General features: G+C 46.9%; 1 protein-coding gene across 1 annotated transcript in view; it reads right to left on the reverse strand.

Annotated features, from left to right (window-relative positions):
- The window catches only part of LOC106590542 (contactin-associated protein-like 2), a 355,426-nt gene that overhangs the window by 85,195 nt on the left and 242,648 nt on the right, over positions 1 to 27,583 (reverse strand). Inside the window, exons 16-24 of the mRNA XM_045710796.2 lie at positions 21,039 to 21,195; positions 19,189 to 19,316; positions 17,222 to 17,392; positions 10,607 to 10,825; positions 7,011 to 7,099; positions 6,650 to 6,797; positions 2,423 to 2,653; positions 2,143 to 2,276; positions 1,779 to 1,872 (exon numbers count right to left, since the gene is read on the reverse strand). Coding sequence (XP_045566752.2) covers positions 1,779 to 1,872; positions 2,143 to 2,276; positions 2,423 to 2,653; positions 6,650 to 6,797; positions 7,011 to 7,099; positions 10,607 to 10,825; positions 17,222 to 17,392; positions 19,189 to 19,316; positions 21,039 to 21,195 — 1,371 coding nt within the window. The remainder of the gene's footprint in view (positions 1 to 1,778; positions 1,873 to 2,142; positions 2,277 to 2,422; positions 2,654 to 6,649; positions 6,798 to 7,010; positions 7,100 to 10,606; positions 10,826 to 17,221; positions 17,393 to 19,188; positions 19,317 to 21,038; positions 21,196 to 27,583) is intronic.

Here is a 27,583-nt window from a genome sequence, read left to right on the forward strand (position 1 = left end):
ATTTTCTATGGTAGAGTAGGTCAGGGCTATCTAGTTTATTTAGTTCTATGTTGTTTGGTTCTAGTTTCTGTGTCTCTAATTGGGGATCATATTTAAGTAGTTGTTTTTCCCACCTGTGTTTGTGGGAGATTATTTTGAGTTAGTGCATGTTGCACCGCTGTCGTCACAGTTTGTGTTTTGTTTACAGTTTATTGTTTGTCTTGCATACTTTCACATTTAAATGAAAGATGTGGAACGATACCCACACTGCGCTTTGGTCTCCTTCCTACGACGAACGTGACACACTTTTCCTCCCCTGCCCCACTACAAAGTTTCTCTCTGCAGGCAGTCACTGAGTCCGAAGTGCTAGAGGAGCTCCTTAAACTTGACCCCCAAAAAACATCTGGGTTAGATGTTTTAGACCCTTTCTTCTTTAAGGTTTCTGCCCCTATCATCGCCAAGCCTATCTCTGAACTTTTTAACCTGTCTCTCCTCTCAGGGGAGATTCCCATTGTTTGGAAGGCAGCCACGGTTCGTCCTTTATTTAAAGGGGGAGATCAAGCTGATCCTAACTGTTATAGGCCTATTTCTATTTTGCCCTGTTTATCAAAAGTGTTGGAAAAACTTGTCAATAATCAACTGCCTGGCTTTCTAGATGTCTATAGTATTCTATCGGGTATGAAATCTGGTTTCCGCTCAGGTTATGGATGTGTCACTGCAACCTTGAAGGTCCTCAATGATGTCACCATTGCCCTTGATTGTATGCAATTCAAGCACTCCCTTACAAAAATGTTTTTTTTTTGTGGTAAACTTCCTGCAAGTTTGTAGCAAATTAGCTGCAAACTTAATAGCGTGTTACAAAATGTTGCCAGAAGTTTGCAAATGTTTGCCACCAGTGGTGAATCTACAGCAAACCATTGGCAAGAATAATATTTTGTGGCAGATGGATAGTTTGGTCTCTGTTATGTCCTTCAATCTTAAAATGTCAGCTCTGCAGTTCCAGATGGGGTCACGATGGTGTGTGTGTGTGTGTGTGTGTGTGTGTGTGTGTGTGTGTGTGTGTGTGTGTGTGTGTGTGTGTGTGTGTGTGTGTGTGTGTGTGTGTGTGTGTGTGTGTGTGTGTGTGTGTGTGACAAGGAAAGGGGAATTATTCCCTGTGGTATTAGTCTGCTGTACAGCGATCAATGGTTCTTGCTAGGAAGGGAACTCAGCCATTCCTTCTACCTCACTGACTGCCACCAGTCCAGAACAGAGCAGGACAACCACGAGTCATGGAAACCAGGAGTCATGGAAAACCAGGAGTCATGGAAAACCAGGAGTCATGGAAACCAGGAGTCATAGAAAACCAGGAGTCATGGAAACCAGGAGGATTGGAAACCAAAACAGTGACCAGGTGTAAGGAATACTATACTGCACTAAAGTCTTGTTCAGGAGGGCACAACATTGTGAATGTTGCAGATAGAAATGCCTTGTATAGAGCTGACATGAATCCCTATTATTCTACAGAGAAGCATGCCTGTTCTACATAACATATTTACATCTGAAGCAAAACATACCTATTGAACATGTTACAGAAACCAAACCAGACTAAAATGTGTGAAAACCCTGTCTGGCAACAATAGACCTCTTCCATGACTGTGTCCTGGTGAAAAACAGTCTTCTAGTTCCCTCTAGTGGACACACAGCGCAACTACAATACATCTGTACAGCTCCTGTTGCTGCTCTCTGAATAGGCCTACGTTCTCTGCCAGGGCCAAGCAGACCTCTGTCAAATACAGGTATGCGATGCCTGTACTCACCAAATACTTTCCCCAGGAATAATGTCTTGACCAGGTTGAACTGTGTGTTTGATGCCTCTGGGAGAGAGTAGCTGACAGGGGGGTAGTGGTCCAACTGGACAATAAGAGAGAATGAGGGAGAGAGAGAAGATCATGATGCAAACCACTGAACCATTTCCATAGTCAATCATCAACATCGTTGTGGATCTTTGTACAAACAGGCCTACTCATATCCATGAAGCATCAAGCCATTGTCAATCCCTCAAGTCCTGTGACAATTAGAGAGGCTTCTGTCTCCCTCTTGTGGTTAGAAATGGACATGTCTGAAGTCATCATAGACTATGCTTGGACGGCGGAGTGAAGGTGTGTGTGTGTGTGTGCATACCTGTATGGTAATAGTCCTGTTGATTCTGGACATGTTGATAGTGTGTGGCTGTCCGTTGGCTAGGTTACGCTGGTCCACGTCTATGGTGAACGGCTCCTTGAGACCGCCCAGGTTATACCGCACCTGGAGAGTTCCTACACACACAAACACACACATACGCACATACGCCACCACACACACACAACGAGAGACCTTACATACTGCATCTGCATCATACCTGAGAGGCAGAGCCCACGTGTCTGTGTGTGTTGATAAGTGTCTGTATGTGTTAGTGTCTCACCATTCTGCCGTAGCACCAGTGCCAGGTAGTCTTGTGTCTTGGAGCTGACGTACAGCAGTATTGCCGGTGTGTTGGACGTACTGAAGCTAAACGCTACTGCTTCTTCTGTCAGATTCATTTCCTGTGCAGTCAAAGGTTGGGCAAGGAACCTTGCGTCCTGATTGGCTGCTGCTGCCTCTGACAGGAAGTTGTATCTCACCAGAGTGCCCGCCTCAAAGAAGCCCCCCACATCTTAGAGAGAGGAGAGAACACATACACGCAGAAGGTCAACTGGTGGGGACTTTACCGTGAAACGCTTGCTTACAAGCCCTTCCCAACAAAGCAGAGTTTAAAATAGTAACACAACAGGAATAAAATAAAATACACAAAAATTGAGCTATATAGCCAATGACATTGAGGAGTATACCACATCAGTAACTGGCTTCATTAATAAGTGCATTGATGACATCGTCCCCACAGTGACCGTACGTACATATCCAAACCAGAAACCATGGATTACAGGCAACATCCGCACTGAGCTAAAGGCTAGAGCTGCTTTTTTGATAGGAGAGGGACACTAATCCAGACGCTTATAAGAAATCCTGCCACGCCCTCCGACAAACCATCAAACAGGCAAAGTGTCAATACAGGACTAAGATCGAATCCTACTACAATGGCTTGTCGGATGTGGCAGGGTTTGCAAACTAACACAGATTACAAAGGGAAACCCAGCCACGAGCTGTCCAGTGACACAAGTCTACCAGACGAGCTAAATACCTTTTCTGCGCGCTTCGAGTCTAGCAACACTGAACTATGCATGCGAGCACTAACTGTTCTGGACGACTGTGTGATCACGCCCTCCGTAGCGGATGTGAGCAAGACCTTTAAACAAGTTAACATTCACAAGGCCGCAAGGGCCAGACGGATTACCAGGTCACGTACTCAGAACATGTGCTGACCAGCTGGCAAGTGTCTTCACTGACAGCTGGCAAGTGTCTTCATCTCCTTGACCCAGTCTGTAATCTCCAGCAGACCACCATAGTCCCTGTGCCCAAGAACGCCAAAGTAACCTGCCTAAATGACGATCGCCCTGTAGCACTCACATCTGTAGCCAACTGGATCCTGGGACTTCCTGATGGGCCGCCCCCAGGTGGTGAGTGTAGGCAACAATACATCCGTCATGGGGAACCCTCAGGGGTGCGTGTTTAGTCACCTCCTGTACTCCCTGTTCACCCACGACTGTGTGGCCACGCACGATTCCAACATCATCATTAAGTTTGCAGACGAAACAACGGTAGTAGGCCTGATCACCGACGACAATAAGACAGCCTACATGGAGAAGGTCAGAGACCTGGCAGTGTGGTGCCAGGACAACAACCTCTCCCTCAGTGTCAGCAAGACAAAGGAGCTGATCATGGACAACAGGAAAAGGAAGGCTGAACACACCTCCATCCCATCGAAGATGCTGTTGTCGAGCAGGTCGAGAGCTTCAAGTTCCCCAGTGTCCATTCACACAAATCAACACAGTCGTGAAAAGGGCACGACAACACCTCTTCCCCCTCAGGAGGCTGAAAGGATTCGGCATGGCCCTCAGATCCTCAACAAGTTCTACAGCTGCACCACTGAGAGCATCTTGACTGGCTGTATCACCACTTGGTATGGTAACTTCTTGGCATCCGACCACAATGCGCAACAGAGGGTAGTGCGTACGGCCCAGTAAATCATTGGGGCCAAGTTCTCTGCCATCCAGCATCTCTATACCAGGTAGTGTCAGAGGAAGGGCCTAAAAATTGTCAAAGACTCCAGCCACCCAAGTCATAGACTATTCTCTCCGCTACGGCACAACAAACCTGTACCGATGCGCCAAGTCTGGAACAAACAGGACCCTTAACAGCGTCTACCACCAAGCTATAAGACTGCTAAATAGTTAGTTAAATAATTAACCAATAGCTACCCAGAAGACTGTATCTATATTGACCCCTTTTGACAGATACGCTGCTGTTACTGTTTATTATCTATCCTGTTGCCTAGTTACTTTATCCCTAGCTATATGTACAGATCTACCTCAATGACCTCATACACCTGCACATCGACTCGGTACTGGCACCCCGAGTATATAGACTCGGTACTGGCACCCTGTGTATATAGACTCGGTACTGGCACCCCGTATATATAGACTCGGTACTGGCACCCCGTGTATATAGACTCGGTACTGGCACCCTGCGTATATAGACTCGGTACTGGCACCCTGTGTATATAGACTCGGTACTGGCACCCCGTGTATATAGACTCGGTACTGGCACCCCGTGTATATAGACTCGGTACTGGCACCCCGCGTATATAGACTCGGTACTGGCACCCCGTGTATATAGACTCGGTACTGGCACCCTGTGTATATAGACTCGGTACTGGCACCCCGTGTATATAGACTCGGTACTGGCACCCCGTGTATATAGACTCGGTACTGGCACCCCGCGTATATAGACTCGGTACTGGCACCCCGCGTATATAGACTCGGTACTGGCACCCCGTGTATATAGACTCGGTACTGGCACCCCGTGTATATAGCCAAGTTATCGTTACTCATTGTGTATTTATTCCTTGTGTTATTATTTTTCTACTGTTTAAAAAAATCTTTCTCTCACTGCATTGTTGAGAAGGGCCCATAGAAGTCTACACCTGTTGTTTACAAAGCATGTGACAAATACGATTTGATATACAGGGAGTACAAGTACCAGATCAATGTGCAGAGATACAAGGTATTTGAGGTAGATATGTACATGAAGACAGGGTAAAGTGACTAGGCATCAGGATAGATAACAATAAAAGTCAAATAAAGACAGAGAAGCAGCAGCATATGATGAGTATAAAAGCGTGTGTGTGTAATGTGTATGTATATGTGTTGTGTCGGTATGCGTGTGTATGTGTGTGTGTGTGTGTGTGTGTGTGTGTGCGTACTGTATGTAGTGTATCCTTCTTTAACCTGTCTCCTCCCCTTCATCTACACTGATTGAAGTGGATTCAACAAGTGATATGAATAAGGGATCATTCACCTGGATTCACCTGGTCAGTCTATGACATGGAAAGAGCATGTTTTGTATATTCAGTGTATATGGTGCGTATATAAAGTCTGGAGAGTGTACGTAGGGTCAGTGCAGATAGTGTTGCAGATAGTTTGGGTACCATTCATTTACTATTTAGCAGTCTGGCTTTTTAGTAGTCTTATGGCTTGGGGTAGAAGCTGTCTCAGCCCTAGTGTACTGGGCTGTCCGCACCACCCTCAGTAGTGCTTTGCGGTCAAGGGCGGTGCATTTCCATACCAATCAGTGATGCAGCTAGTCAAGATGCTCTCAATGGTGCAGCTGTAGAACTTTTTGAGGATCCTAGGGCCCATGCCAAATCTTTCAGCCTCCTGAGGAGGAAGAGGCGCTGCCGTGCCCTCTTCACAACTGTGCGGGTGTGTGTGGACCATGTTAAGTCCTCAGTAATGTGGACGCCAAGGAACTTGAAGCGCTCTTCCTTCTTCCTCCTGTAGTCCACGATCATCTCCTTGGTCTTACTGACATCGAGGGAGAGGTTGCTATGTCTGTAACTACAGGCAGCAGAGATGCTGATCAGAACAGAACATCACCCTCTGTTGTAAGGTGTGTGTGTGTTGTTCATTACGGAGTCATAGTTGTCGGTCTGTGACCCCAGGGAATGGCAGTACAGCAGCAGCAGAATGAAACAGTCCTGATAATAATATTCTTATTCATATTATGACTGCACTCATATGACACAGACAGGAGAACAGAGGGAGCAGGGGAAAGGATCCTCTGGAGTATCTGAAGGGCATAACACACACTCACGTGTAGATAAATAAACACACACACTCATGCACACACTAGTTTCCATTACATTCAAGACCTCATTTTCAGTTTAAACACACACACAGAACACTGGGGAAGTCCTTTCATGTCAGCTACTTTGCATATTCCTGTTTTATGTTTTCTATTCCCACATGCTGTCATCTGACACATACTCCCGGTGTCGTCACCCCCGACTGGCGTAAAACACAGGAAAACAAGCTTAAGTTTAGGAAACAAATGAATTCATGTGTCAACTTTCTTGCTATGAAGTCTGACTGCGACTGACAGAAACTAACTCTTACTTCTGAGGAAATATTACCGTTCCTCCGTAAACAAAGGCGGCTGGTTACACCGTCCAATAGCATAGCAGTAATTTCAGGGTTCGGCGATTAGCTCTCACCTTTAGTGCAGAAGGGTCCGTCGTATGCCGTGGCACTGCAGTCACAGGAGTAGCCATTATATTTCTCCACACACTTTCCTCCGTTCCTGCAGTACATCCCATAACTGGTACAATGACCCTGACAGCCTGGCTTTACACCTGGAGTTACCTAGAGAGAGAGAAAGGGATAGAGATGGAGAGCGAAAGAGATGGAGAGAGAGAGAGATGGAGAGAGAGAGATGGAGGGAGAGAGATGGAGAGAGATGGAGAGAGAGATAGGGAGAGTTTGACTTTTGGATGCTCTTCATTTGCGTTAGTAAAGAGAACAACTTGATTTATTTTTAGATGATGAAATTAAGGAAATCAATCAACCAATCGTCACCTTGGCCCTCTCTTCAAGGTCAAGGGTCACACCATTCATCCTGAGGGAGCGAATGCATCCCAGAAACCCCCTCTGACCCCCTGCTGCACCTAGAGACAGTGAGAGGGAGAAGAGTGACAACATAGAGAGAGAACAAAGAGAGATAGGATGAATTCTGTGCTAGAAATAGAGATAATTTCCCTCGAGGTTGAGCTGGGGGTATATATGACTGTTGATGGTCGCAGTGACTTAACAGGCCAGAGGAGAGGCGCTCCAGCCCCATTTAACCTCACCTTGGCACTTAATGGATTTATTAGTGCGGCTGATTGGCTGGAGATGTCACACACCCATTTAGCCAGATCTACATCAGGCAGACATTGTGGCCCTCCAGGACTGGAGTTGCCCACCACTCAAGTCGTGTGCTAGTGTGTGTTAGTGTGTGTTAGTGTGTGTGTGTGTGGTGCACTCCTGGCCTCTCTCTGGCTGCCTCCATAGGTAAATGACTCTGTAATGATGTACTAATGAACTAGCATATTATATTCATTCGGACAGCACTGTCTAGGGGGAGACCCCCCACTTTCTTACACACACACACACACACACACACACACACACACACACACACAGACACACACACACACACACACACACACACACCACACACACACACACACACACACACACACACACACACAGAACCCCCCCACACACACACACACCCTCACACACAATATCCAATAGAATTCCTTCCCTCTATGAGCCACCCAGTGCATACCAAGGCCAGGAGAGACATTAGCAAACATGGACACAGACCAGAAGACCTACCAGCGGCCCTGCATGAAATGGAAAAGACTGCATGGACATAAACTGAAAGTCAACACCTATAGTTATGTATATTATACATCTGTTTCTATACTGACAAACATATACATGCAACATGCACCAATTTCATAGATTTTACTGAGTTACAGTTCATAGAAGGAAATCAGTCAATTGAAATAAATTCATTAGGCCCTAATCTATGGATTTCACATGATTTGGGACCAGGCCCACCCTCTGGGGAGCCAGGCCCAGCCAATCAGAATGAGTTTTTCCCCACAAAAGGGCTTTGTTACAGACAGAAATACTCCTCAGTTTTATCAGCTGTCCAGGTGGCTGGTCTCAGACGATCCCGCAGGTGAAGAAGTCGGATGTGGAGGTCCTAGTCTGTGCTGCCAGATTCTCTAAAACGATGTTGGAGGTGGCTTATGGTAGAGACATTATCATTCAATTCTCTGAAAACAGCTCTGGTGGACATTCCTGCAGTCAACATGCCAATTGCACGCTCCCTGAACTTGAGACATCTGTGGCATTGTGTTGTGTGATAATGCTGCACATTTTAGAGTGTTTTTATATTGTACCCAGCACAAGGTGCACCTGTGTAATGATCATGCTTTTTTTTTATCAGTTTCTTGATATGCCACACCTGTCAGATGGATGGATTATCTTGGCAAAGGAGAAATGCTCACTAAAAGGGATGTAAACAAATTTGTGCCCAACATTTGAGAGAAATAAGCTTTTTGTGCATATGGAATATTTCTGGGATCTTTTATTTCAGCTCATGAAACATGAGACCAACACTTTACATGTTGGGTTTATATTTTTGTTCAGTATATTCACACGTTAATGTTACCTACTGTCTTTGCAGGTCAATGAAGCAGGCTTCCCTGTTAGAGTTGCATCAAACACCGTGTCACACACACACACATAACACACATGCAGTGACCGAGCCAGTCACACACGCGGTGAGACGAGGAGAGCATGCAACGAATAAAAAAAGAGAAACAAAGAGAAAAAGAACAACATGAAAAACATGCAGAACATTTATGAAATAATGCAATATAATATCAACATTTAAAATATAACTTATTACCAAACAATATCACACATAAATAACCCAAATCATGTAGGAACCACCTAGGTGAGATATCCGGCTGTTTTTTCCCCTGTACCTCTGTGTTTAAACACCAGTTTTAGAATGCAAATCACACCCACTGCAGATCCCATCTGAGCCTGATTCAATTTCCCCCGACCAGGCAAATACCCACAATGCTCTGACACATGCTGATGATCTGCTAGAGAGGCACAGTCAGGAGTTTTATAGCGCTCCTCTCTGATCCAACATAAACTAATAGGTCCCATGGCTGTATGGAGGTGATGGAAGAACTGATTGGGTTTAGTTGATGATCTGATGTCGATTAGATTGATAGATTGATCCCCGAGGGGTTATTCAGCGAGTTGGTTCCCTGAAACCTACTATACATGCAGATGAGATAGCCAAACTATGAGCTGTATCACTCTTTATAAGCTGTTATTAAAGTTTCCTATCACAAATCAATATGTGCCTCTATGGCTGTATGGCTAACGGTGGCATATAAAGATCGATTCTATTTACTTTAATTCGATTCAATTCAATATAACTTTATTAATCCCTTCTGGCAATTCAGGAAGCTGCAGTGTGATAATGTTCTTCCATCCAATCCGCCAAAAATTGATGAGATGATGGAATTTGGAATGTCTTATTGGAATTCAGAACTATCAGACTTTGGAATGTCTGATTGGAATTGAGAAGTGTCTCAAAGGAAAATAACTTTTCAGAGTCAGAGAGAGAATGAAGGAAGGAAAGATAATTTAATTCAAGCTCAGCAGTTTTTCTCTCCATCCTAAATCCAGTTTCGTCCCTGTCGTCAGTGTTAAAGTATTGGCAGGTCAGCAGGCTGAGACAGAGGAGTGAAAGGAAAAGATAAAGACCAGCCATTCAGCTCTTTAACTTCTGTTCTCCTCTGCTCCTAATGACCTTCACAGTCATTGTGTGGAGAAGAGAGGGAGCGGAGGAAACAATCAAAATCTCACACTGTACATGTAGAGCCATTCTGTGTGCCATAATGAGGACCTAATCCATTGTCTCTGTGTGCTATTGAAAAGTCTTAATCCTCTGCAACTGTTAATACTCTAACACAGTCATAAAGATAAAGAGTCAGGACTAAGTGAATTAGGTTAGTTTTACTCACATAATTCCTTTAACTTTGTTAACATCAGCCATGTGTGCGTGTGAAACAGTGTGATATCTGATGAAACCTTAAGAGCTTATCTTCACTATCACCAGTCGTGTCTAAGCTTCAGAGAACCTACTTAGGGAAACATAAAGACACTGTGGCTCTTACTAATGTATTTTTATACCTTTATTTAACTAGGCAAGTCAGTTAAGAACAAATTCTTATTTATAATGACAGCCTAGGAACAGTGGGTTAAGAGTCTTGTTCAGGGGCAGAACGACAGATTTTTACCTTGTCAGCTTGGGGATTCAATCTAGCAACCTTTTGGTTACTGGCGCAGCGCTCTAACCACTAGGCTACCTGCCATTATACTGGCACAAACTATATCACCAATTTTATACATTTTGTAAAGTAAAAATATAGGCAATATTGTTGAATGAAATTAAAACATAGTATAGTATTGTACTACTTTTCTGTTGGTGTGTGAGCGTGCATGTGTGTGTGTGTGTGTGTGTGTGTGTGTGTGTGTGTGTGTGTGTGTGTGTGTGTGTGTGTGTGTGTGTGTGTGTGTCTTTCTCTTACCCACATAAAGCTGACTAAACAGCTCTAGCCTTGTGTGTCCCTGTGGAGGGGCGGGACGAGCTTCCTTATAGTTCAGATCCAGCTGTAGCACCGCCTCCTTCACGTTCCGCTCCGCCATCACGCGATGCCATTGGTCATCGTTGAGGGGCGTGGCTGAATGGACGGCCAACTCCACTGGACCGTTCCCCACATCAAAGGAGAACGAGACAACAGTAGGAGCTTGAGAAGAAGAAGACAACGTAAATCGGCACCATGTCCACAAACGACCAACCACATTGAATCTATTTATTTCAATGCATAAAGTACCTTTGGTTTATAATAGTCAACATTTTTCATCTCATAAGTCATTGTTTTCCAGTTGTCCACCCTGAAATTCTACAGTTCGATATCTAATCTATTGTCTCATTATTTATGTAGAGTCATTTAACTCTTATAGATTTCAGCTTTACTGTGAAGATGATTGCACTCAGTGTTTGATGGAACTAATTCACCAAAAGATTGATAAACACACACATGCGCGCACACACACACGCACACGCGCGCACGCATGCACGCACACACGCACGCACACACACACACACACACACACCTCTACACACACACCCACACACACGCACGCATACACACACGATGAAAGAGAGAATGTGTGTGTGTAGAGGTGTGTGTGTATAAACATGCCACTAGCCACCTGTTCAATCCAGATGTTACTACCTAAAAGATGTGTGTGAGTTACTCTCCCTTCTCCCCTCTCAATCACCACTGTTATAACTCATCTCCTTTTTCTCTCCCTCCAGAAACAACAGAGAGTCAGTTTAGCCTCTGTTAGCTGAGTGAAACACAGTCAAACACAGTGTCTGAAAACAGACTAACTAATCTCCCTCTTCTCTCCCTCCAAAAACAACAGAGTCAGTTTAGCCTCTGTTAGCTGAGTGAAACACAGTCAAACACAGTGTCTGAAAACAGACTAACTAATCTCCCTCTTCTCTCCCTCCAAAAACAACAGAGTCAGTTTAGCCTCTGTTAGCTGAGTGAAACACGGAGCCCCAGTGTGAAAACAGACTAACTAATCTATTGTGGGCCTGAGCACGACTTGGACATACTCCAACAAATCTCCCTCTTCTCTGTCTCCATCTCTCCCTCTATCCCATCCCCCGCATCATCTCTCCTTCTCTGTCTCCATCTCTCCCTCTATCCCATCCCCCGCAACATCTCTCCTTCTCTGTCTCCATCTCTCCCTCTATCCCATCCCCCGCAACATGTCTCCTTCTCTTAACAAAAGAAAAAAGCACAGGGACACACACCTCACCCTTGAGAGAGTGCTTTGAAAGATGAGAAGCAGAATGGCTGAAAGATGAGAGGCAGAACGGCTGAAAGATGAGAGGCAGAAATACATGATTTCTACTTTCGACAAAATTAATGCTCATTCACAACTCGGAATCACACATGAATATTCAACAAAATCTTTTCAGAGAGAAATGGAGAAACAGAGAAAGACATGCCAGCTGGTGGTGGAGGTGTGTAAAGTGTATGTCCTAAGTAGGTGTTATACAGTATTAGTAAGCCAAGATGTCTGACGTGCCCCAGGTGTCACACCCTGATCTTTTTCATCTTTGTGCTGGTCTCCTCCCCACTCCAGGTGTCGCCCATCTTCCCCATTATCCTCAGTGTATTTATACCTGTGTTCTCTGTTTGTCTGTTGCCAGTTCATTTTGTTTGTCAAGCCTACCAGCGTTTTCTCCCTTGTTCCTGTCTGTTTCTAGTTCCTGTTTTCTAGTTCCCGGTTTTTACCATTCTGCCTGCCCTGACCCTGAGACTGCCTGCCGTTCTGTACCTTTTGGACTCTGATCTGGATTACTGACCTCTGCCTGCCTGCCCCCTGTTCTAGTAATAAACTATTGTTACTTCGACACTGTCTGCACATTCCCTAAAATGTGATAGTACAAACTGGTCATGACTGACCCAGTAGACTCGGACCAGCTCCACAACGCCACCTCCTCCCAAGGAGCCACCATTTGAAGGCACAAGGATTTGCTTCATGGTCTTATGGAAGGTTTCCAGACCTTCCAGACGCCATGACCGAGCGTTAAACATTGCTGGAGCAATTCCGCGGGTTGTCTGTTGTCTGCCTACCACGACGGTAACCTCCCAGCCCTCCCTGGCCACCCTGGTTTCCCGGGAACCCCGCTTACCTCCCCTGAAACGCTTCGATGGAGAGTCAGGGAGTCGCGTTTCTTGCTCAGTGTTCTCTCATCAACGAGCTGCAGCCCTCCTCCTTCCCCTCGGGCCGCTCTAAGACAGTGTACCTCATCACGCTGATGTCCGGGAGTGCTCTTGCTTGGGCTACGGCAGTATGGGAACAACAGTCGGCCGTATGCTTAAGTCTGGAGGAGTTTGTGGCAGAGGTAAAGAAAGTTTTCTATGCTCCATTGTCCGGGAGAGAGGCTACCCGGAAGTTACTCCAGCTTCGGCAAGACTCCCGCAGTGTGGCAGACTATACGGTGGATTTCCACACGTTGGCAGCTGAGACTGCCTGGAACCCAGAAGCGCTGTTTGACATGTTCCTGCACGGAGTATCGGCTGAAGTAAAGGACGAGCTTGCAGCCCCGGGACTACCGACAGATTTCGACTCACACATCGCCTTGACCATTCGGATCGATGGGCAACTACGGGAACGAAGGAAGGAGAGGAGATTCGATTTCACTCACTCATCCAAGGATTCCACCTCGCCTCCGAGGCATCCCGGAAGTCCCCAACGGCTCCGTTGCCGAGAGAACCCGAGGCTACCCAAGTTCCCCTGAGTGTCTCCAAAGTCTGACGATTCACCTCTTCCCGAGCCAATGCAACTAGGCAGAGCTAGACTGTCTCCACACTAAGAGTTGCCTGTATTGCGGAACTACTGGTCATTTGTCTCCACCTGTCCACTAAAAGACTAGGCTCACTGGTAGGAGTGAGTACTCTGGTGGGCTATACGGAGAACTTTTCCTCTCCCCTTACTCGCCATTTTGCTGTGGGGGAACCAGTTGAAATCTCTCCGGGTACTCATCGACTCTGGGACCGATGAGAGCTTTATGGACACTCCCATGGACGTTAGAGCGATGGACAAGCACTCTATAGTCCGGGTCCCCCACAATACCACCCCCATCAACCTACATGTGTCAGGGAACCACAGCGAGACGACCCAATTCCTGCTCATTAAGTCTCCTCAGGTTCCTGTGGTATTGGGATTTTCTTGGCTCCAGCGACACAATCACCTTATTCACTGGTCTGCTGGTGCGTTCTGCCACGCTCATTGCCTGTAGTCAGCGCAGCCTACCCCGGGACGTCTTCCTGGGGGCTCGGAAGTTGACCCGGACCTCTCCGCCATTCCAGCGGAGTACCAGGACCTCCGGGAGTTGTTCAGTATGGCTCGGGCCATTTTGTTTCCGCCGCACCGACCCTATGACTGCGGGATTGACCTTCTCCCAGGCACCACTCCGCCCGGGGTCGACTGTACTCTCTGTCGGGTCCGGAGACCATGGCTATGGAGACCTACATTGAGGACTCCCTAGCTGCTGGGTTCATCTGTCCTTCTACCTCCCCCGTGGACGCAGGGTTCTTCTTTGTGGAGAAGAAGGACAAAACCCTGCGCCTGTGCATCGACTACAGGGGCCTCAACACCATCACAGTGAAGAACCGCTACCTGCTACCACTAATCTCCTCGGCCTTCGAGCCGCTCCAGGGGCCCACCGAGTTCTCCTAGCTGGACCTACGGAACGCCTACCACCTTGTGTCGATACGGGAAGGGGACGAGTGGAAGACTGCCTTCAACATGGCCAGTGGTCACTATGAGTATCTGGTCATGCCATTTGGCCTTACCAATGCCCCAGCTGTGTTTCAGGCTCTTGTTAACCTGTTGGGTCTAGGGGGCAGCATTTGCACGTCTGGATAAAAAAAATGTACCCGATTTAATCTGGTTACTAATCCTACCCAGTAACTAGAATATGCATATACTTATTATATATGGATAGAAAACACTCTAAAGTTTCCAAAACTGTTTGAATGGTGTCTGTGAGTATAACAGAACTCATTTGGCAGGCAAAACCCTGAGACATTTTCTGACAGGAAGTGGATACCTGATGTGTTGTATTGACTTTAAACCTATCCCATTGAAAAACACAGGGGTTTAGGAATATTTTGGCACTTCCTATTGCTTCCACTAGATGTCACCAGCCTTTACAAAGTGTTTTGAGTCTTCTGGAGGGAGATCTGACCGAACAAGAGCCATGGAACGGTGATGTCCCATTAGACACCTGGCGCGCTACTTCATGTTGGGTACCCTCGTTCCAATACGTTATAAAAGAGAATGCATTCGTCCACCTTGAATATTATTCATGTTCTGGTTAAAAAAGGCCCTAATGATTTATGCTATACAACATTTGACATGTTTGAACGAACGGAAATATATTTTTTCCCCTCGTTCATGACGAGAAGTCCGGCTGGCTTACATCATGTGCTAACGAGACGGAGATTTTTGGACATAAATGATGAGCTTTTTTGAACAAAACTACATTCGTTATGGACCTGTGATACCTGGAAGTGACATCTGATGAAGAGAATCAAAGGTAATGGATTATTTACATAGTATTTTCGATTTTAGATCTCCCCAACATGACGTCTAGTCTGTATCGCAACGCGTATTTTTCTGGGCACAGTGCTCAGATTATTGCAAAGTGTGATTTCCCAGTAAGGTTATTTTTAAATCTGGCAAGTTGATTGCGTTCAAAAGATGTAAATCTATAATTCTTTAAATGACAATATAATATTTTACCAATGTTTTCTAATTTTAATTATTTAATTTGTGACGCTGACTTGACTGCCGGTTATTGGAGGGAAACGATTTCCTCAACATCAATGCCATAGTAAAACGCTGTTTTTGGATATAAATATCAACTTGATAGAACTAAAAATGCATGCATTGTCTAACATAATGTCCTAGGAGTGTCATCTGATGGAGATTGTAAAAGGTTAGTGTATCATTTTAGCTGGTTTTATGGTTTTGGTGACCCTGTCTTTGACTTGACAAAACATTACACACAACTCTTGTAAATGTACTGTCCTAACATACTCTAAATTTATGCTTTCGCCGTAAAACCTTTTTGAAATCGTAAAACGTGGTTAGATTAAGGAGATGTTTATCTTTCAAATGGTGTAACATAGTTGTATTTTTGAAAAATTTGAATTTTGACATTTATTTGGATTCAAATTTGCCGCTCTTGAAATGCACCTGCTGTTGATGGAGTGCACCACGGGTGGCACGCTAGCGTCCCACCTAGCCCCAAGAGGTTAATGATGTTCTCAGTGATATATTGAACCAGTTTTTCTATGTCTACCTCGATGACATTCCTCATCTTCTCCCGCTCCACCCAAGAACACGTGCTCCACGTCCGGCAGGTTCACCAATACCTCCTGGAGAACCAGTTTTTTGTGAAAGCAGAGAATTGCGAATTCCTTTGCTCCACCATCCCCTTCCTGGGTTACATCATCACAGCAGGGAGTGTACAGATGGATCTTGGAAAGGTGAGAGTGGTGGTGGATTGGCCCCAGCCTACCCCCAGCTGAAATTCTTCCTGGGATTCGCCAACTTTTATTGCTGCTTTATCAAGGGTTACAGCACCCTGGCCTCCCACTGTCTGCACTCACCTCTCACAAGGTTCCGTTCACGTGGTCCCCAGCTGCTGACCGGGCGTTCCGGGAACTCAAACACCCTTTCACCACAGTTCCCATCTTGGTTCATCCTGACCCGTCCCGCCAGTTCGTGGTGGAGGCCAAAGCTTCGGAGTGGGGGCTGTCCTGTCCCAGCATTCTGCCCTGGACCTCATGTTACATCCCTGCACCTTCTTCTCCCATCGCCTCAACGCCACAGAGAGGAACTACGATATGGGGAATCGTGAGCTTCTCGCGTGATCTGGATTACTGACCTATGCCTGGCCTTGACCTGTTGTTTTGCCTGCCCCCTGTTCGAGTAATAAACTTTTGTTACTTCGACACTGTCTGCATCTGGGTCTTCCCTAAAACGTGATACCAGGTAGCTGGTATACATTACTACTAAACACTGTGCCACAAAATGGTGGGTGGATGAGGTTAGTTGACCCCATTAAACCTGAAGCTCTTCGAAATTGCTGAAATGTAATTTGTCATCCATTATCAAATTGACAGCCACTCTGGTTAAATAGCCGTCTCGTCGTAAAAGAACTGTGGTTAAATTTGATCCCCAGGAATTTAACATTCTCAATCTGAATCCGATTGAATGGCCATTTAGACATTTAATTTGAGTCATTAGAGCATAGGCACATAAAGCATATGACATGTCAATCATTGCTTAAGAGCCACATAGAGAACTAAGGGGAAACTGTCTCAGAAAAGTTTTACAGTCTGAACAGAAACTTCAGATGTTTTATACAGTGCAGGAAGGGAGGAGGGTTGAAGAGGGAAAAAGGAGAAATGAAAACAGATGAAAGAGAGAGAGAACATCCTCCAGAAAATACAGAGAGGCCAACGAAAGGAGTGTAGAAACATGGGAAGAAGCCACAGAACAAAAGACTGTGCTAAAAGAGAGAAAAAGGTCCAGTAACTAACATTTGAGTTCGAGGCGTATGAAGTCAGTGTTGCCGAGGTTTTCCAGGAACACCCCGTAGGGAGCGCTGGTCTTGAAGTAGAAGGAGATGTCTGCGCTGGTCTCTCCCTGGAAGGTGGAGAAATGCAGGTAGGAGGAGGGCGTGGTGAACGACGCCGCGTTCCAGTAGTTATCTGGGAAAAAGCAGAGGAAACGCAGAGGGAAAGAAGAGGAGAAACAGACACAGAGAATGTCAGATGACCTTTGTACGAACAAAAGCTCATGGCACGGGGTTCAGCTTTTCAATTAATCTCTCTCTTTCTCTCTCTCTGTCTCGCTCTGTTTCTCTCTGTCACTCTCTCTCTCTGCATATTTTTGTCAAGAGGAGGGGGAAGATGATAAAGAAGAAAAAGAGGAGAGGAGAGATAATGTGAGAGATAAAGAGAGAGAAAGAGCATGTATGTTATCGGTTCAGTGAGATGTATGTGTAGCTCCAAAAGGCTGGTCTCTTCACACAGAGACACGAGACTGTGACTGTGTGTATGTGTGTGTGGTGGCAGATGCATCTGTCACTTCCAGCCGTGCCCTGAATAACGTTAAATCTCTTTCCCTCACCCTTCTCTGTCCCTCTCCCCTCACTTTAATCTCTCTCTTTCCCTCTCTTGCTCTCTTTCCCTCCTCTCTCTGTTTTCCTCTCTCTCTGTTACCCCCTCTCTCTCTGTTTCCCTCTATCTCTGTTTCCCCCTCTCTCTCTTTCCCTCGCTCTCTGTTTCCCTCTCTCTCTGTTTCCCTATCTCTCTCTGTTTCCCTATCTCTCTCTGTTTCCCTCTCTCTCTCTGTTTCCCTATCTCTCTCTGTTTCCCTATCTCTCTCTGTTTCCCTATCTCTCTCTGTTTCCCTCTCTCTCTCTGTTTCCCCCTCTCTCTGTAAGCCTCTCTGCTCTGGGATGAGAAGCGGTGCTGGGGAAGAGGTAGAGTCCAGTGCTGTCACAGAGGAGAGCTTATCACACTGCACCAGAAGACACACACACACACACACACACACACACACACACACACACACACACACACACACACACACACACACACACACACACACACACACACACACACACACACACACACACACACACACACACACACACACTCTTTCAGCTATGTTTGAAGGTCGAATCCTTTGTCCTCCATCATGTGGACATGGTAATGATGGAGTTTAAAAGGGACAGAAAAGTTGTATAATTCTCTTTCTTTCTGTCATTCTTCCATTCGTTTCTCCTTTTAAGTGTATAATTTAGTAAAATGTTCTATTATTTTTATCAAAGGCCTCTAATTGTGTTACTCCCAAGAGAAAAAGCTGAGAAAATGTCCAGAAAATTTTAATCACAGAAGACCCATATTATATTGAATATGTGGGCGTATGTGTGTGTGACACTCACTCTTACACACATACACTCGCACACACAAACATACACACGCACATATACGCACGAACACACACACACACACACTTCATTAGCAACCGTTGCAGCACTCATCTCTGTTCTCCAAACTATAGCCAACCATCGAAGACGTTACTCAATTACCCATGACAACCCATTAACTGTCAGCCAATCATCATTAGTCTTACTGAGTCATAACTCTATATGGCCAATAAAATGTATCAATCATATGAGGTGGAGCTATTCAAATGTGAAATGTTTAATATATCTTTAATATGTCATAATGAATATATTTTACATCTCAGTGCTTGGCCATCTCCATCCTCATTATCCTGCTCCCATATCTAATTCTGGTGTAACTTGGTCCATAGGTTGGGACAATAAATGGAGAGATTCACACACACCTACACACACACACACACACACACACACACACACACACACACACACACACACACACACACACACACACACACACACACACACACACACACACACACACACACACAATTATCATTCACTATTAATAACAGTTTGAAGTGCGGAACTCACGGTCTCCTTGACAACGGAGTGGCCCGATGGTGAGCTTGGCCTCTGAACCCTGCCGGTTGGTGTCACCCACGGCAACCTGACTGACTGGCAGATGGTCCTTATACACTAACAGACCACTGTCCTCTCTCCTGGGGAGGAGAAGAAAGAACAGATGAATGGAGGGGAGGAAAAAAAGGAGATAGTTCTATGTCAGATAGTGTTCCAGATCGTAATACTAGATAGTATTTTTCTAGATGACAATTTATTGCGTGAAGAGAAGAAAGATTGTGGAATGAAGGACGGAGAGAGAGACAGAGGAGAAAAAAACATGTTAAGCGTTAATTACTTTTAAATGAATTGTCTTTGTCTTCTGAAGCAGCCTGTATTTGTCCTCATTATCTGCTTGATGTTCTACGCCTTTTATGAGGACTAATATGCTGATGACACAATGACAGCACTCACTGTGAGGCCAAGTGTGTGTGTGTGTGTGTGTGTGTGTGTTTGTGTGTGTGTGTGTGTGTGTGTGTGTGTGTGTGTGTGTGTGTGTGTGTGTGTGTGTGTGTGCTTGTGTTTGCATGTGCGTGTGTGTGTGTGTGCGTGTTTGTGTTTGCATGTGTGTGCGTGTGTGTGTGTGTGAGTGCTTGTGTTTGCATGTGCGTGTGTGTGTGTGTGTTTGCATGTGTGTGTGTGTGCGTGTGTGTGAGTGCTTGTGTTTGCATGTGCGTGTGTGTGTGTGTGATGATCCCAACATTATGAGGGGAAATAGTGACGTGTGTGCTATAGCTCAGAGAAAAAAACATGAATACACACATTACTAATGGAAAGAGGGAGAGACACAATAACACTCATCTGTTACTGTAAAAAGAGACCGAGAGAGAAGGAAAGAGAGACAAGGAGATGGGAAGAGAGACAGGGAGATGGGAAGAGAGAGGGGGAGATGGGAAGAGAGATGGGGAGATGGGAAGAGAGAGGGGGAGATGGGAAGAGAGATGGGGAGATGGGAAGAGAGACAGGGAGATGGGAAGAGAGAGGGGGAGATGGGAAGAGAGACAGGGAGATGGGAAGAGAGACAGGGAGATGGGAAGAGAGATGGGGAGATGGGAAGAGAGAGGGGGAGATGGGAAGAGAGATGGGGAGATGGGAAGAGAGACAGGGAGATGGGAAGAGAGAGGGGGAGATGGGAAGAGAGAGGGGGAGATGGGAAGAGAGACAGGGAGATGGGAAGAGAGAGGGGGAGATGGGAAGAGAGAGGGGGAGATGGGAAGAGAGACAGGGAGATGGGAAGAGAGAGGGGGAGATGGGAAGAGAGAGGGGGAGATGGGAAGAGAGAGGGGGAGATGGGAAGAGAGACAGGGAGATGGGAAGAGAGAGGGGGAGATGGGAAGAGAGACAGGGAGACAGGGAGATGGGAAGAGAGACAGGGAGATGGGAAGAGAGAGGGGGAGATGGGAAGAGAGACAGGGAGACAGGGAGATGGGAAGAGAGAGGGGGAGATGGGAAGAGAGAAAATGATAGAGGAAACACAACGTTGTGTTATTATTGGAGGAGGGGAGACATCGCTCACTGCCTCAACACACAACACATACCCTGTTGTTTCTGTCTGTTAAATTTACATTCGATAAATCAGTCATTCAGCAGACACTCTTTTAACAAATGCATTCAAAGAAGGCCGCAAAAAGCGCATCATACGAATATTGAAAATGCATGTAAAATGTTATATGAATCAGAAACACATGCAAATGTGACTGCACACGCATACACACCTACACACACACACACACACACACACACACACACACACACACACACACACACACACACACACACACACACACACACACACACACACACAACCCCATGCCTGTACTCACCATTGTTTGTGGTCAGCGTCACAGTTACAGTCGTATTTGGGGTCAGTACAATTCCTGTCGATACCACAGGAACACTTCTGTATCCCCGGCCCTGATCCTCCCCAGTAGAAATGTTTCTCACTGCTCCTACCCACCCACCATGTGTAGGGGGTTCCCTCTGACGAGACACAGACACACACAGGGATATCAGTATAAAAACACACAAACTTTTAAAGATCCCAAATCCATTCCAATGTAAGTCTCTCTTTCTTGTGTCTCTTTGTGTTTTTTTATTTAACCTTTATTTAACTAGGCAAGTTAGTTATGAACAAATTCTTCTTTATAATGACAGCCTACCCCGGATGACACTGGGCCAATTGCGCGCCACCCTATGGGACTCCCAATCACAGCCAAATGTGACACAGCCTGGATTCGAACAAGGGACTGTAGTGACGCCTCTAGCACTGAGATGCAGAGATGCAGTGCCTTAGACCGCTGCACTCGGGAGTTCACTCTTTACAAAACATTAGGAACACCTTCCTAATATTGAGTTGCCCTCAGAAGAGCCTCAATTCGTTCGGACATGGACTACAAGGTGTCGAAAGCGTTCCACGGGGATGCTGGCCCATGTTGACTCCAATGCTTCCCACAGTTGTGTGAAGTTGGCTGGATGTCCTTTGGGTGGTGGACCATTCTTGACACACACGGGAAACTGTTGAGCATGAAAAACCCAGCTGCGTTGCAGTACTTGACACACTCAAAACGGTGCACCTGGCACCTACTACCATACCCCGTTCAAAGGCACTTAAATATTTTCTCTTGCCCATTCACCCTCTCAATGACACTCATACACAATCCATGTCTCAATTGTCTCAAGGCTTAAAAATCCTTCATTAACCTGTCTCCTCCCCTTTATCTACACTGATTGAAGTGGATTTAATAAGTGACATCAATAAGGGATCATAGCTTTCACCTGGATTCACCTGGTCAGTCTATGTCATGGAAAGAGCAGAGCTGTGGTCGAATACTCCTACTAACCGCACTAACCGTACTATTTGTGACATAAACTGAGTATGTAGTATGCTTATTGGTCATAGTATGGATACAGTCAGTATGTCAACATTTTCCAAAATACAAAGTACACAAGCAGTGGACACTGGTGCTTAATGCCATTCTTCAGAAAATGGGCGTGGCTTCACAACATTTTCAGATTTGAAGAAAATGGCGGAAAATATGCAGCCTGAAGTCCGATGAGTAATGATTTTTCAAATAAGTTATGTTACATGTTATGTTGGCTGACAATGTATTAGCAACGCTGTCCTTATGGACCACATAGCATTATGTACCGTTATGTTAGCTAGCTCAAAATTGAGCTCAGGTGCATCCTGTTTCCATTGATCATCTTTGAGATGCTTCTATAACTTGATTGGAGTCCACCTGTGGTAAATTCTATTGATTGGACATTATTTGGAAAGACAAACACATCTTTCTATATAAAGGTCCCACAGTTGACAGTGTATGTTAGAGCAGAAACCAAGCCATGGGGTATAAGGAATTGTCCGTAGAGCTCCGAGACAGGATTGTGTCGAGGCACAGATCTGGGGAAGTGTACCAAAAAATGTTTGCAGCATTTAAGATCACCAAGAACACAGTGGCCTCCATCATTCTTAAGTGAAAGAAGTTTGGAACCACCAATACTCTTCCTAGAGCTGGCCGCCCGGTCAAATTGAGCAATCGGGGGAGAAGGGCCTTGGTCAGGGAGGAGACCAAGAACCCGAAGGTCACTCTGACAGAGCTCCAGAGTTTCTCTGTGGAGATTGGAGAGCCTTTGGCCTGAATGCCAAGCATCTGGTGGAAACCTGGCACCATCCCTATGGTGAAACATGGTGGTGGTGTAACGCCCGTCGTTGAAGGGGGACCAAAACGCAGCGGGTAAAGTGCTCATCCTCTTATTTATTGAAGAAAACACTTAATCAACACAAAACAAACGACGAAAACGGTCCAGTAAGGTGCATAGACTAGAAACAACCACCCACAAAACCCAGTGAAAACAAACACAACTATATATGGCCTCCAAATAGAGACAACAACAACCAGCTGCCTCTAGTTGGAGGTCATTGACAAAACTCACATAGAACTAGAAAAGCTAGATAAACATAGAAATAAGAAAACTAGAACCTAAACCTACAATATCCAACCACACAAAACAAACACCCCCTGCCACGCCCTGACCAACTACAATGACAAATAACCCCTTTTTACTGGCCAGGACGTGACAGTACCCCCCCCCCCCCCCCCCCCCAAAGGTGCAGACCCCGAATGCACCTCAAAACAAAACCCACAAAAAACAACCCCAAACCTAAAGGGAGGGAAGGGAGGGTGGCCACCGTCAATGACGGTTCCTGTGCTTCACCCCCCCCTTCCCAATCCTCCCACCACAGAGGTGGCTCTGGCTCTGGCCGTAGCTCCCATTCAGCAGACTCTGGGCTGAGAGGCATCGCTGGAGGCCCCGGGCTGAGAGGCGTCGCTGGAGGCCCCGGGCTGAGAGGCGTCGCTGGAGGCCCCGGGCTGAGAGGCGTCGCTGGAGGCCCCGGGCTGAGAGGCGTCGCTGGAGACCCCTGGCTGAGGGGCGTCGCTGGAGGCCCCGGGCTGAGAGGCGTCGCTGGAGACCCCTGGCTGAGGGGCATCGCTGGAGGCTCCTGGCTGAGGAGCGTCGCTGGAGGTTCCGAGCTGAGAGGCATCGCTGGAAGCCCCGGGCTGAGAGGCGTCGCTGGAGGCCCCGGGCTGAGAGGCGTCGCTGGAGGCCCCGGGCTGAGAGGCGTCGCTGGAGGCCCCGGGCTGAGAGGCGTCGCTGGAGACCCCTGGCTGAGGGGCGTCGCTGGAGGCCCCGGGCTGAGAGGCGTCGCTGGAGACCCCTGGCTGAGGGGCATCGCTGGAGGCTCCTGGCTGAGGAGCGTCGCTGGAGGTTCCGAGCTGAGAGGCATCGCTGGAAGCCCCGGGCTGAGAGGCATCTCTAGAGGCCCCGGGCTGAGAGGCATCGCTAGAGGCCCTGGGCTGAGAGGCATCGCTGGAGGCCCCTGGCTGAGGGGCGTCGCTGAAGGCTCCTGGCTGAGGAGCGTTGCTGGAGGCTCCGGGCTGGGGAGCGTCTCTGGAGGCTCCTGACTGGGGAGCATCGCTGGAGGCCCCAGGCTGAGAGGCGTCGCTGGAGGCCCCAGGCTGACAGGTGTCGCTGGAGGCCCCTGGCTGAGGGGCATCGCTGGAGGCTCCTGGCTGAGGAGCGTCGCTGGAGGCTCAGGGCTGAGGAGCGTCTCTGCAGGCTCCGGACTGTAGGCCGTCTCTGCAGGTTCCGGACTGTAGGCCGTCTCTGCCGGTTCCAGACTGTAGGCCGTCTCTGTCGGTTCCGGACTGTAGGCCGTCTCTGTCGGTTCCGGACTGTAGGACGTCGCCGGAAGCACTGGACGGGGAACTGTCACCGGAAGCTCTGGACGGGGAACTGTCGCCAGAAGCTCTAGACGGGGAACTGTCACCGGAAGCTCTGGATGGGGAACTGTCGCCGGAAGCTCTGGACTGGGACTGCGCACTGGAGGCCTGATGCGTGGGGCTGGCTTAGGAGGCGCCAGACTAGTAACCCGCACCACAAGGCTAGTGCGAGGAGCAGGAACAGGACGTACTGGACTGGGCAGGCGCACCGGAGGCCTGATGCGTGGGGCTGGCTTTGGAGGCGCCAGACTAGTAACACGCACTTCAAGGCTAGTGCGGAGAGCAGGAACAGGACGCACTGGACTGGGCTGACGCACTGGAGGAAGAGTATGAGGAGCAGGAACAGGATACACTGGGCCATGAACCCTCACCGGCGGTCTGATGCTTGCAACTTGCATCACCGGTCCTGGCTCAATGCTGGCTCTAGCATGACACCTGTGAGGAGCTTTCACCAAGCGTACCGGGCTGTAGCTGCGCACTGGCTATACCGTGCGTATCTCCGCATAACACGGTGCTTGCTTGCTCCGTCGCTCCCCATAGTAAGCACAGGTGCTCCTTCGTGCCTTTTCCGCCAGTACCTCTCTCCGGAATCTCGCGTCAAGCTCCTCGCTTGATTCCTTGACTGGCTCCTCTTTGCTCCACGGCTCTCCCCTGTACGCCCGGGAAGTTAGGTCAGGGCTCCCCCCTGACTCAGCCCAACTCCCCGTATGCCCCCCCCCCATTTTTGGGGGGGGGCTGCCTCTAATTGGAGGTCATTGACAAAACTCACATAGAACTAGAAAAGCTAGATAAACATAGAAATAAGAAAACTAGAACCTAAACCCACAATACCCAACCACACAAAACAAACACCCCCTGCCACGCCCTGACCAACTACAATGACAAATAGCCCCTTTTACTGGCCAGGACGTGACAGGTGGCAGCATCATGCTGTGGGGATGTTTTGTCAGTGGCAGAGACTGTGAGACTAGTCAGGGTTGAGGGAAAGATGAACGGAGCAAAGTACAGAGAGATCCTAGATGAAAACCTGCTCCAGAGCACTCAGGACCTCAGACTGGGGCGAAGGTTCACCTTCCAACAGGACAACAACCCTAAGCACACAGCCAAAACAACGCAGAAGTGTTTTCGGGGCAAGTCTCTGAATGTCCTTGAGTGGCCCAGCCAGAGCCCGGATTTGAACCCGATCTAACATCTCTGGAGAGACCTGAAAATAGCTGTGCAGCGACGCTCCCCATCCAACCTGACAGAGCTTGAGAGGATCTGCAGAGAAGAATGGTAGAAACTCATCAAATACAGGTGTGCCAAGCTTGTAGCGTCATACCCAAGACTTGAGGCTGTAATCACTACCAAAGGTGCTTCAACAAAGTACTGAGTAAACGGTCTGAATACTTATGTAATTGTGATATTCCTGTTTTTGCTTTATCATTATGGGGTATTGTGTGTAGATTGATGAGGGGGGAAAAACAATTTAATCAATTGTAGAATAAGGCTGTAACGTAACAAAATGTGGAAAAAGTCAAGAGGTCTGAAGACTTTCTGAAAGCATTGTATATGAGATAGGATAAGATTGCTATTCAATTTATTTTAAATAACGTTCACAATACAAGGATATTGGTCTTCTCTTCTGTTGTTTATGATAAAATCCCAAATTTAAAATGCAAAGAATATTATAATTGAAGAGAGCCAGTATAGGGAGGAGAGGAGTAAGAAACAACAATGGTTATCTCTGAAACCCACAATATCTCTGTCTCACGAAGGTGGTACAAATGATTCCTGCATTTCTAAAATCGCATCAAACATTGGGTATATGTGTTGTGGCTGTGTGTGTGTGTGTGTGTGTGGGTGTGTGTGTGTGTGTGTGTGTGTGTGTGTGTGTGTCTGTGTGTGTGCGTGCGTACGTGCGTGCGTGCGTAGCTCTGACTATGAATTTGAGAGTGGTTACATCTCTCCAGCCCCATCCCTCAGCTTCTTAGTGAAATTAAAAAGTCTGTCTCTCCTATATTTTCTTGCTCTGTTCATCCCTTCCCTCCTGTCACAGAGCTAAATCCCGAACACTTAAATCCTTCACAGGGGAAAAAGGAAGAAGCAGAGGGAAGAGAGACCTGGATAACAGCTGTTGTATGGTGTTGCTCCTCTTTGGGAAGCCCCACTATGGTACTTAGCCTGACAAAGCTTTATCTGTCTGCTAGGCTTGCCCAGACACACACACACACACACACACACACACACACACACACACACACACACACACACACACACACACACACACACACACACACACACACACACACACACACACACACACACAAACTCTCTCCATCTTAACCAAGACTACCTCGTTTTGAGACTCCCCTCTTCCCTGAGCTGCACAGAGAGAGAACAGGTATGTAAAACAGAATGAATAGAAACATTTGAGAGAGTCAGAATACAGATCTGAAGGATTTCAAATCAGACTATATAATTACTAATGACACACTCATATAACACATTGGGACTGTGTGTAATGACACAATCAGATAACACATTGGGAGTGTGTGTAATGACACACTCAGATAACACATTGGGAGTGTGTGTGTGTGTGTGTGTGTGTGTGTGTGTGTGTGTGTGTGTGTGTGTGTGTAATGACACACTCAGATAAGACATTGGGAGTGTGTGTGTGTGTGTGTGTGTCTCTGTAAGGCCAGCTAGTTGTGTGTTTACAGTTATATATGAGGGAGAGCTGATCAATACAGGGAGAGCAGATCAATAGAGGGACAACAGATCAATACAGAGAGAGCTGATCGATACAGGAAGAGCAGATCGATAGAGGGACAACAGATCAATACAGAGAGAGCTGATCAATACAGGGAGAGCAGATCAATAGAGGGACAACAGATCAATACAGAGAGAGCTGATCGATACAGGAAGAGCAGATTGATAGAGGGACAACAGATTGATACGGGGAGAGCAGATTGATACGAGGAGAGCAGATTGATACGGGGAGAGCAGATTGATAGATGGACAACAGATTGATACGGGGAGAGCAGATTGATAGATGGACAACAGATTGATACGGGAGAGCAGATTGATAGAGGGACAACAGATTG

Source organism: Salmo salar, chromosome 29, assembly GCF_965601325.2.
Source record: "Salmo salar chromosome 29, fSalSal1, whole genome shotgun sequence".
NCBI lineage: Eukaryota > Metazoa > Chordata > Actinopteri > Salmoniformes > Salmonidae > Salmo > Salmo salar.